This window comes from Branchiostoma belcheri, unplaced genomic scaffold (assembly GCF_001625305.1).
Source record: "Branchiostoma belcheri isolate BF01 breed outbred unplaced genomic scaffold, Haploidv18h27 scaffold188, whole genome shotgun sequence".
Taxonomy (NCBI): Eukaryota; Metazoa; Chordata; class Leptocardii; order Amphioxiformes; family Branchiostomatidae; genus Branchiostoma; species Branchiostoma belcheri.
This window is the reverse complement of record NW_017803357.1, coordinates 302,531-314,882: the sequence shown is the minus strand read 5'-3', so window position 1 is coordinate 314,882 and position 12,352 is coordinate 302,531. Positions and strand designations below refer to the sequence as shown.

The following is a 12,352-nucleotide window of genomic DNA, read 5'->3' as shown; positions in this document are numbered from 1 at the left end:
CCCCTCAAACTGTAAACTGGATGGCTAAACTCCCTCGGCGTGTTATCTCTCTATTTGGCCAATTTCTACTATTTCCAGCCGCGCCCTCAAGCCTGGTAGAGGCTACAGTCTAGTATCAAATTGGCAAGACGGTATCAAATTGGTCAGGCAGTACTCTGCGGGGGTTAGTGGTAGCTCGGGTGGCCAACTGGATCGTCCCCTGCCCCCGAATGAATCTAATTGGAGATTACTATAAAACTGTTGTTCTGGATGGTAGTATTGACATAAACATCTGCAAACAGCCAGCGCTCTGTTCCTTAGCAACAAAAGTACACCTCTACTGCAGGTTCATATATTCTAGTTTGACTACTTCGCGTTTTACAATATTACGGAACAGAAACATTAATTTTCCACCAGAAACTATAGGGAACCGCCAGGTCATGGAAAGGGCACTGTGGACTAATCTATCACGCTACGCGCGGAGGGGTGTTATGGAGATAAACGAGTGTAGACCTGAGATGACCTTTGAACGGGCAGGAATCTCAAGGTTAAGGTCCCTTTGTCCTTCACGATATATGGCGGTCACGTTGTGAACTTTTGGTAACGCTATGATTCAGACTGATAAACATCTGTAATATCTCCAACAAACTAATATCTACAAAAAACAAATTAGATTAATGTCTGTACAAATTGCTGTAATGTACAAAATGTATAGAGTTGGACAGGAGAGATGGGTGGGGTGGGCAGGCCTTGATCAGAGAAACCTATTTTGAAAATTGTACGAACAACGACTAAGTTTATAATGATTTATAATATTTAATCAAGACAAAAAGATCTGATACCTGGAAAAGGGCACGTTTCCCGATTACTGTTCTTGGTAATGCAGTGATCACAGTAGACTTTACTGTAAGCTTTGCGTACATTTTTCTTATCAGATGGTTTTTTGTATCGAGTTGTACACAGCCGTCAGATGTGAACGCACTTCACTATAGTCTCGCTTCGAGGCGTTCGTTCAAACTGGTTAAAATATAGCACGCGAAGTACATACCACGGTTACCACCTGAGTAAAGTCCACAGGAAAGACAACTACCATTCACTACAAAGTCTTAACGACAATTGTTTCCGGAGAGTCGAAAGTGTAGTGATTTATTTTAAATCCGACAGCAATGACACGGAGAACCTAGCCAGCCAGAACTATTATAACACCCACTGGGGTTGGTACGTAATCATCATTTTTATGTTTACCGAAGGAAAACATATTGTTTTTACTACGTTTCTTCTTCTTCTTCTGTTCCAAACAGTAACCTCTGACCTGGCCAATGGCCTGATTTGTTGATGTCTGTCTCCATGGTAACTAGTGTTGGGTTACATAATGTTGCAATTTTATAGGAGGGATGTAGACTCCTGTCTGACCATTTATATGAATGTACATGTATTTGAGTAAGAAGAGCAAACCATATGCGAAGGTAAACATTATGCATTTGCTTTGCAAATGTTACCTTTCTAGTTGAAATGTTCTTCTAATAGAAATTTCAAAAGTACCAGTAGTACTATAGTGATTAAGAGCATTTTATTGAATGAAGACCAACCTAAGCAGCCACAACAGCGAATACATACCTAACATAAATCCAAACAGAGGTCATCCTGTTCAATACAAGACTCCTCATTAAAAAAGAACAAAAACGTATTCATTGCAGTGTACATGCATTGTACATTTGAACTAATTAGATGCACACGTCATCAATATCATCATCCAATCACAGCACATAGTCAAACAGAGAAGTATACAATAAAAAGATGTGAAGATGGCAGATCATTTTGGGAATTTTGTTCCTCAACAATCTACAAAATAGTACTCAAAAGGCAAAAAAAGCAATTTGATAATCACTTCACTAATAGTTGAATATGATAAACAACCCAAAGACTATCTATGAAAACTTGATAAGGAATAAGATACTGTTTATGTTGAAAACGTACCAGACAACTGCTTGGACGAAATGTAACGTCCATATGTCTATTATGAAAGTAAATAATACACAGTATTGAAAGGTCAAAAGACTCGATACTAATGAAAATCAAATCTTTTCAGGAGAACAAAAAAGAAACTTTAAACAAACCAACTGGGGAATGTATCTGCATATGATTAGTTAATTTTGAATGAAGTCTGAATCTCATCATTGTTAGTCTACAGTGACTCGTGTGTAATTATGACGTCTATGATGAAGTTGCTTGCATTTTCTCCATCTCCGCTGCTTGTCCGCGTTTCTCCTTCTTCTTGCTGCTGCCGAGCCTTCTCATGATGTACACCACTAGCAGCAGGCCGAGGAACTGCAGCAGAAACATAAAGTATCAGAATGATCAAAATTACTTTTATCTTGCCATTTGGGTGGGGAGGGGTTAGCAGGTTATAGGTCAACCATGTAACAAGACCTTTTGGAGTTCTCGGACAATTTCTCGAAATGGTTGCCGCAAACTGTGTGAGCATTCATGGCAAAAACCTTGTGTCCAAATACCAAATACCGAATTTAAATGTAGAACCACCAGATTGAATGGGGTGGTAGTTCTACATTAAAAGATGTGGGAATAGTACACTACTTCAACTGTTTAATGTATTCAAAGATAATTAGTTAGCGCCGGATGTAAGTATATTACTTTAAAAGTGAATATTGTAAAGTTTTGTAATGTTTAGCTTAATGTATGTATCTTTACTGTAAATCATACTGCATTTCAGCCAATGAGGGCTGCTAGTGCATGCTGTGTCTTGCAACAACGTGAATGAACCATTCATTCAATTATCCATATTTTGGCCAAATATTACCGTATCAATAATGTGTTATGTGGAGACACATGTCCAAATTACCATGAACAATGTAAATATGTTTCTTACCTGAATGCCTCCGTGGGTGAAGGCGACCGCAAACACGTACCTCTGGTACTGAATGACTATGTCGTCAAACTTCCCCTGACAGGGCTGGAACAACAAACGGCAAGATGTTAGCTCTACCGGGGAAGGAGAGGTAGGTGTCTGTGTGTGTGTGTGTGTGTGTGTGTGTGTGTGTGTGTGTGTGTGTGTGTGTGTGTGTGTGTGTGTGTGTGTGTGTGTGTGTGTGTGTGTGTGTATTTGTGTGTGCGTGTATTTGTGTCTGTGTGTATCTGTGTCTGTGTGTGTGTGTGTGTGTCTGTGTGTATCTGTGTGTGTGTATCTGTGTGTGTGTATCTCTGTGTGTGTGTGTGTGTGTGTGTATCTGTGTGTGTGTGTCTGTGTGTCTGTGTGTGTGTGTGTGCGCGCGTCTGTGTGTTTGCGTGTGTGTGTGTGTGTTTGTGTGTGTCTGTGTGTGTCTGTGCGCGCGCGTCTGCCTCTGTGTGTGTTTGTACACATACCTGTGATGACTTGTATACTTACCGCGTATGGATCGCAGCGATCGGAGACATAACTGCTATGGCAAGTATCGTCTGAACATGCATCAATCCAGTTGCCGGAAAACGTCAGGCCACAACACAGGAACTGCACAGACACAGAGATGGATTAGTATGAAAAAAAACTCCTTTAAAACAACTAAACAGAAATATTATGATGTTTCAATTCCTGATTACATTACCTGTGTGATAACTACTGGCTTTGTTATCGTCAGTGAGACTGTGATTCATGTCTATAACTCTAACACTCACCCGCTCCTGTGCTCTCTTGACCGCTGCCTGTAGCTCGACAGGCCGGTTGTCCAGCTTGTCTCCGGCCAGAGCAGTGACCAGAGAGTTCCCAACGCGATCACTGATCTAACGGTTGTACAATCAGTGCACTCGTTAGAAACATAAAGGCATTTAAGGCACTTCTAGCTATAACTCTTCATTAATATGATATTTATTTATTCAGAATTGTAACAAGACAATACAATGTGTGCACCAGGCAGCAAGTATGCTGATAGCGTGCACACCTAACACATACCTGGACATATGAGGTAAAAAAAAATAGTTAGAACAAGATATATACACAAATAACATTATCTAATAAGTTACACCTGCAATTAAAATCAATTTCATAACTGTACAGCTATTTGCATGTTTAGTGTGGCTCAGCTGGAAGAGGCACAGAATCTTTTTGATTTGGCAATGAACATTATTAATATGATGTTAACGGTCATGCACTACTGTAAATCATTCCAGTCGGTACTTGCATGAAGAACTTAACAATGTGTTTAATTTCTTCCATGCTACTATGATCGTGAATGATTCTTTTTGAGAGAAAAAACAGTTATAATAAATCTATTTATTTTTTAAGAAAACTGGGCATTTTTCTGATGAGATGGTAAAACCTATTAGTGCTATGTATATCTGTTACTTAATGGATCACCTTTACTTTCATCTAAACTCAACTCTCAAATACTCATTATTACACAACTAAATCTCTCCGAAACTAAGCGATTTAACAACTGATTTATACTTCTGTATTCATTTATAATATCTTAAAAGCTACACTCTTTTCTCTTTTTAAATGGACGATTCCCATGTTTTGTGATGTAATTTTTATTTTATGTCCAGTGGTGACGTGAATATAAGCATGTAGCTTGAGTGCGTCACTACTATGTATTGTATATTTGCATGTTGAAATAAATTTGAAAAAAAGCTGGTACAAACCGTGACCGTCATGACGTTGTGTCTGTAGCTGTAGGAAAGTCCTCCAGCTGTGAAGCTCAGGACGGTGATGACAAGCAGGACTGCGCAGAACTGTGGGTGGGTGTAATACATACAATGAAGAAAATGTGGAATGAATTCGAAGAGTCTATATATTGTACGCCATACCATATTCGTATGTTGATGCATTTGTTCAACCTTCATGTATGTTGTAGAATATAGTATAATGCTAGACGTAGATATAGTCTGTATTTTCTTTCTTATGTTGTTTGTAACTGCAATTAGCCCTCGGGCATGTATTTGCAATAAACCTTCTATTATAACTTCTGTGAACTGCAGTGCCAGGGCCCGGTTCTGTGGAACCAACTTTCCAGGGAGCAAAGACAACTATCATCTTTAACATCTTTCAAAGACTCTCTGAGTGGGACTTGAGTGGCATATGTTTTTATGAATGGTATGTATGTTGAATTGAAATTGTAATGTACGTTCTTATTGTGTATTCTTATTTTCTAATATATATTGTGTATTTTATGTAACACTGTGTAACCCCAGGGATACCTGAAAACCAGGTCAGTTAGACCTGAGTGTACATGTATTACTCTGGTTAAATAAAACAAATGAAATGAATGAATGAACGTACGATGCGCAGCAGCAGCTGGTTCCCTTTCTTGGCTCCGATGAAGCCCAGGACGCCGCCGATGACTCCGAACACGGCGGAGGCGATGAGCAGGTGGACCGGGTAGTAGAACCACCCCAGCCCGAACTCAAACCGCATCCCCGTGGACACGATGTCATCCGCCATGAGCCAGATGGCAACGCCGAGAACACCCCCGCTGGCCAGCTGCAGGGGACATGGGAGAACTTGTTACATATTTGCTTATTTGTTTATTTCAGTTTGCACATAAAAATAAAAACAGTATGTAATGACTATGTACAACCAAATGTGGGAGAGAACCCAAAAAAACCTAAGGGTTTATCGAGTGGGTTCTCCTAAAATCCACTTGTCTTTTATGACCTCTTTTTACACACGTGGATAATAAATAAGTGACAACGAAACAAACAAATTAAATCAAAATAGATACAAAATAATATAAAGATAACACGACGAACTAATTAACTAACTAATTGACTAAACAATAAAGTAAGACTATCAAAAACATGTCAAATTGAACAAGAAAAAAATTCCATTAGTCAAATCATAAGTTATTATGCATAAGAGCAAAGGATAAACATAAGAAAGCAATATCAACACAAAATTAAATAAACGTAGCATAAGAAAACAAGGAAAACAAAAGCAAATCAAGAAGTGGTTGACATACTGTAAAGGATAGAAACAAAGATTACAAGATAGGAAATATGATTATGTTGCCGTTATATTATGATAAGAACAAACTTTATTGTACAACAACTGTCGCCTAGTTACCAGACATACTTTAGCTCCTGAGTCTATATCCTCCCATACACTCGACAGCTAAAATAGGATTGGTAACCAGGCTACAACAACTGTACGGGGTACAAGAATGGGCTACAACACATGGGATCTGCTGATACATAACAGACATACTAACACACAAATCTACCTTACAAGACAGCCTATAAAGTATGGGGTGTGAAAATGTGTTCTTATAATTGTGTGTCGTATGTGCTTTCTTGTTTTTAAACTCAGTTTCTGACCTTCGTAATTGTATGTTGACATCGATGCTGTATCAGTTATGTTACTTTTTAAATGATCCATTGCGATTTGTTATAATGATACTGTTTAAACCATGTCCATTTAAACCTATACATAAGGACAAGTTTACTCAATACGTTGAAGCAAATAACGAAAAACATTTCATTAGAAATCTTACAACTGAGAGTTGTACTATACATGAGAGAAACGTAATTATTGTAACTGCTGACTACAGTTTCCTGGTTATGGTGACATGCCCGTAGCCAGGGGGGGTTAGGGGGTTCGGAAACGAACCCCCCCCCCCCAAGCCTGAAAGGTCAAATTTTTGGTCCACTTTTTATCTAAAGGTCCAAAATGTTTCTTTAAAAGATAGACTGATTCGTGTCGCTAGCAAGGCTGGAATCGTAGGAAAACGGCTCACTTTGTCATTGAAAAAAGTTATCTCTGATTTTTCTTTGAAATCGTCTAAAACGCAGGAAATGCCATTTCAGAAGGTTCATTTTCCAAAATTTCCCGGGGGAGCATGCCTCCAGACCCCCCTAGTAACCTCGCGCCTTCGGCACTCGCTGGTCCCTCAAGCAGTGGGAAGAACCCACCCCCACCCCCCATTCAAAATCCTGGCTACGGGCATGGGTGCCATTCATCTGCTGTAGCTAACATGCACGTGGACCTTGTCAGTTTTACTACGAGTAACGTTGCACGTAGACACGCTTCCGTTACAGGGTTTCTCCTTCGTCGAGATCTGACCTTGAACCCCGCCGGGGCTATACGTAGAGGGGGAGGGGGGCTTGCCTGGTCACTACTTCCTGACGTCTACTGTCGTCTATATTGACGTCTATTCAGTTGTCTTATAGAATGAACACATTGGTCCTTCGCTATATTCTCAGGACAAATACGTTCTTACAAGTGTACTAAACAGTGGGTACTCAGTATAGAAGAACACCATGCATTGGCATAGGTAAACAATGAACTTGGCGTCTTTCCAGTTCCTTCAAATATTAGCTGATTTGGAGATCTGTCTGTGTACAATAGCGACGTCATGGGCTATTCAGAATTAAACAAGATATGTAAATATTGTGGCTTTAAGAAGCAGTCAGACATACTAGCTGCATAGCTCAGATTTTGCGTCTGTATAATTTGTATAGTTCATTTTTCCACTTTTTGTGCAGTTGTAGAATGCATTAATTTTGTAATTCTTTGAAAATGCCCGCAAGCTGTATGTTCGTTTTGCAACTGACCAAAGCAATTTTCAGAGCATATTTCATGACGATTTGGCAAATGAAACTATAGTCTGTAAGTGATGAGTTCTGTAAAAGATCTATCGTCCTATACAAACTTGCGATTTCGAGTGTTCCACTAGTAGTATCTTGCAGGACTGTTATGGTTTTCCAACGACATACTCTATGGTATGGCGTAGATGCGTTTGCATCATCTACGATTTTTTTTGTTAATTTTTAAGTCTATTTACTGTACTGGAGAGTTATTAGTCATCAACACACCCCTTCAAGGACACTTTGTGAATGGATTGCCGTGCGCACTTGTGCAAATACAATAGATAATGTCCTTGCACGGTGTAAATGTAGAATAACACCTAATACACTGACACAGGCAGGTACTAATTATGCCGCTGAGCCATGCCGCTGGCAGAAGTACGGTGTATTCATGCAAATAAACCAGGTAAATATTTAACCCTGAACCGACTGGTACGGAGTGGTGCCAAAGGTATCCGCCGCCTACACGTGGAAAATACCAAATCATTGATTTCTCTTCTACGGTTTAACGTGAGAAAAACCGGAGAGCAAAGTCTCTGCCGTAGTGAGCTTTTGATTCAAATGTGTGGGTTACTGCAATGTGCGTATGGGAAGTTGTCACAAAAACACGCGTAGGGGCATAGGGGCTGTGTCTTTTTGTATCCTTGAAGTGCTGCTTATGCAAATAAATGGCGCCATTTTCCAAAATGTGGTTAACACATTGTGTGAGAGACGTTCTGCTTTTCACTTGATGTACATCTGGTTTTCCAGACTAAAAATGAATGCCTGCATAGATAGAGGACTTACTCTCTATGGTCTATGGCATAGTGAGACTATGGCATCAAGCTGAAATATACACCATCAGAAATCTTAAGAACATTATCCACAATAGCTTGAAAACCATTGAGACAAACAGAGTTATCAAAACGCCAGTCATATCAGCCCTTAAAACTGAGAATATACGTACACCGTGTTCATTGAAAATAGCATCACTAACGGTTTCGGTCTAAAACGTGGCCTCTTTCTTTATAGAGCTTTTATAACTGTACAAAATATGTAAATTCTTGAGTAGACATTCGTCAAATATGCTTGGGAATCATGCAAGCAAAGCCCCCTTCAATTTCAATATTCCTGTTCAATCATATATTGTTGATGACTACTTATATATATGTCATAAGAGATATTACACGGGTACGTCCATGTATGAGGCGCGTTTTGTGTGAGCTTGGCTGCTGACGTGTTAAGTTGTGTGAACAAACACACGGTGTTGGGCGGTTCAACAACAGCGGCTTCAGGACTGCCATTAATGGTGTCCTCGCCGTCTTTAACTTCAGACCAGGTGAAGCAAGCTTTCTGAACGCAGTGATATAAAAATGTTGAGGCACTTGATTACTTTTGTTGAGGCAACAGTAAAACGTAAGATTCTCATATGAGGGTATACGATTTAGCTTTGCTATTTCACACAGATTTTAACACCTCTGGCACGACTATCTTCCATCGATGTATCGTGGTACTGTTTTTTCTTTCAATCTTCATACTTACCGCTGCATGTCTTACGCATGTGCTGCAAGAAGCGTTTTGGTAAATTGAATTTTCAAACGGTTTTTCCTAACCGTTTTCTGACGTTGAAGGTGGTTGGACGATGCCCAGGGCAATGTCTGTCTTACGTGCGTAAACAACACCTGCGCTGAGGAATCAGACGAAAAGAAGTATGCACTTACCCATATCAGAACCAGTAAAACCTGAAAGGCGGTCATGGTGACGCCTCCTATGGCTTTAGTCGCCATCCTGGTGTCCTTTTTGCAGAATCGTTGGACGTTAGAGGCTTCAAAAGTTCGCCGATCACAGCGTACAGCCGATCACAGCGTACCTATTAGGTAACCAATAACTCCCCACGCTGCTTGACGATTGCGCCATATAACGGTCGTCTGTGGGTAAACAGCCTGCTCAAAAAATGGCACCGTTTCAGAAGTACCAAATATCTACAGACAAAATTGACTTCTCTATGACTACTGGTATTATTATAGTAGTGTGCATTATAGTGCAAGCTATTATAATCCATATGTAATGATGACCAGCAAAGATTGTTTAAAAACTTTTGACCCATTGAATTATTTAAAGTATGGTAGTAGAAGTAACATGTCTACAACAGGAGTACACGTTTTGATTGGATCCGGACTAGGAATATATTTTTATAAATCTAATTTCAAGAGCCCGTCTTTATTACTTTGCTTTAACTTGCTCCGCTTCTGCTTTGAATAACGATAAACCTTTGGCTCTTATTTTAACAAAATGCAGCAAGTAATGAACAGCCAGCAGCCTGCACCGTATTATTCTGACCTTGCTCCACTTCAAGGGTAACTGTTTGTCCAACGACCGTCCTAACCTTTGACCTCACATTATACTGTTGCCCTTTGAGTCACTCATGTTTGCCTAAATACTTAGCCCTGTATGTGTACCTGTGACATGTAACACCGGAATGTAGAACTTTCCGTCAATTTATGAAATCTCAACCGAATCAGACTTGCTAACTGTGTGGCAAACGTTTCGCAGACTACTTCAACGTTCTATGCCACCTAAAAGGGATTTCATTACAATATATTAGGAATTTTAAGGAGGCACGTTCTGTTTGCTGTGCACCCTGTCATGTTTGTTATCTGGGTCTTTGTTTGCTGCACACCTGTTGTAGCCCTACGGGGATTGGTCCACTCACTTCTAATGTGGGGGGGGGTGCCATATTTTGTGTGTGAAGCGTTTCTGGTTATCAGTTTGAAAAGTTATTAATAGTGTATTTTACGGCATACGTGGAATTAAAGTAATTGGTCATGGAAGCATGCAATGTGGATTCTATTTCGCGCATTTCGCGAAGTTGAAACATACGAAGGCCCATAACGACACTTCCATACACCTCTTCCGCGACCCTGCCACACCCATTCTCCCACGGCAGAGCTATCCCGCGGCAAATACGTTAGTTAGCCTTTGGATTAGCTCTGCCCTATCATCCCCACATTCGTACTCTTCAGGGCCTGATTTATAAATATTCAGGAGCTTGCCTTATTTGGCGCAAACCAATCAGCGCCCTAAATTCAACATGGCGGACATGCAAACATTTCTGGATTCCTGTTTCGCTGGCTAAAATACAACACAGACCTTTCCCCCACCTATCCTTACACTTAGGAAGACGTCTCTGTTGTGAATCAGTGTCTGTACCGTGCTAATGTTGACGATTCCGATTCAAACAATTCCTGCGCACGGCTGGCCCAAAAATAGCCGACAGGATGTTTTCAGTGGACCCAAAGAGGCGATGTAAGCCGTGATCAAGCGACCTTTGACCTTAGCTTTCCACTACCGAAAGCTATGCCTCTGATTGGCTGAAGCTCGTCGGCCTGAAGAAGTGGTTTTGGCCGGGTGGTTTGGTAGGGGTGCTGCCGTACTAGTAAGGAAGCAATCCTGCCTCGGGAGGATGGCCACACCGCGCTTCCAAGGGATATACCTTCCATACACCTCTTCTGCGGAATGGAAGGTATAGCCCTTGGCAACGCGGTGTGGAAGGACCGCGGAAAAGGTGTATGGAAGGTATATCCCTTGGAAGCGCGGTGTGGCAGGGTCGCGGAAGAGGTGTATGAAAGTATCGTTGTGGGCCTTCGTAGAAATAACACTAGAACAGAAGTAACCAACTCTATTTAGAAACGTTGGCTTCATGGGTTTGCCAAACTACAGAAGACTTCGCGTCTCTCACGTGCGCCTCTAACGATGTAAAACAGAACTGCAGTCAACAGTTTCAAAGCCTGATTATTCCAGTGGGATAAGTTCTCGTTTCCTGCTTCTCCCTGCACTCGATCGATCAAAATGATTATTGGCGTATGTTTCATTCCAACAGCCTGAACTGGGGCCAGAATTTCACTATGATTTCAATCATGCATATGGATTTGATTGCACACAATTCCTGTTTTTCAGGCGAACGAAATCCATAGAAAACAAGAAATCGGAGATCTCATGCCTACATGAGAATATTTACAGCCTTTGCATTGGGGGAGGGGGGGATGACCTATTTCAGGCCAAAGGTCATCCCCCTGTATTAGCTTTTTGAAAACAAAAACCTGTTTTATTATGGGTTCACCACACCACGAAGTGGTGGTGAACCCATATTGCTTTTTCTGATGTTTCTTCTCCTTCTCCTTCTTCTTCTTCTTCTTCTTCTCCTGCCATTTTTTAAATGGATTCAGCTTCTTCATTTTAGGGCCCAAGGTCCTGAAATTTGGTATGGAGGTACAGTGGGCAAATACCCCTAGGCGTTTTTTAAATTTTTGTGATACAAGCTTTTACAATCGTTTTATTTGTTTTTTTAGCGGTCCCCATAGGAAAGTACTGTGGGGGCGTACGCGCGTGACGTAATAAGAAAGGAATTCGGCGGTATGCCCATATATGGGCATGCAAGCATGAACCTGACGCAGACCAATCTATTCTTCTTGCTGATTGGCTGTTGGATTTGATTGGATTAACTCAATTAACACCTGTTCAAAGCCATTCCATTTTGACAGTATGAACTCAAGTGTTTTGGTAGGTACAGCACAGGCCACGAAATACGCATCGATTTTCGAGGGACGTTCTGCGGGAGAGTGCAGGACGCTGTGCGGGACTTCCCTCGGGAGAGTGCGGGACGTCCTCCGGGAGAGTGCGATACGTTCTGCGGGAGAGTGCGGTACGTCCAGTGGGAGAGTGCGGTACGTTCTGCGGGAGCCAGACATTTTGCTCTTCTCTGTTGGAACAACGCAAGTTGGAGGTCAATGACCTGCGCCCGGCGTGTAAACAAAAAAGTTAC

General features: G+C 41.1%; 1 protein-coding gene across 1 annotated transcript; it reads right to left on the bottom strand.

The window, feature by feature from the left end:
- Window positions 1-1,530: 1,530 nt before the first annotated feature.
- On the bottom strand, window positions 1,531-9,457 carry LOC109467703 (tetraspanin-4-like). The gene is made up of 7 exons (XM_019765746.1): window positions 9,252-9,457; window positions 5,249-5,449; window positions 4,612-4,701; window positions 3,649-3,753; window positions 3,383-3,484; window positions 2,867-2,950; window positions 1,531-2,307 (listed from the first exon to the last, which is right to left on the bottom strand). Exons 1-7 carry the CDS (start codon window positions 9,315-9,317, stop codon window positions 2,194-2,196), a joined length of 762 nt encoding a protein of 253 aa, XP_019621305.1. The 5' UTR covers window positions 9,318-9,457; the 3' UTR covers window positions 1,531-2,193.
- Window positions 9,458-12,352: the final 2,895 nt, after the last annotated feature.

Coding starts and splice junctions, on each gene's coding strand:
- LOC109467703 (XM_019765746.1), bottom strand. CDS start 9,317: ATGGCGACTAAAGCCATAGGAGGCGTCACCATGACCGCCTTTCAGGTT. Junction 4,702..5,248: donor ACCAGCTGCTGCTGCGCATC/GTACGTTCATTC, acceptor ACCCACCCACAG/TTCTGCGCAGTCCTGCTTGT. Junction 3,754..4,611: donor ACAACGTCATGACGGTCACG/GTTTGTACCAGC, acceptor TACAACCGTTAG/ATCAGTGATCGCGTTGGGAA.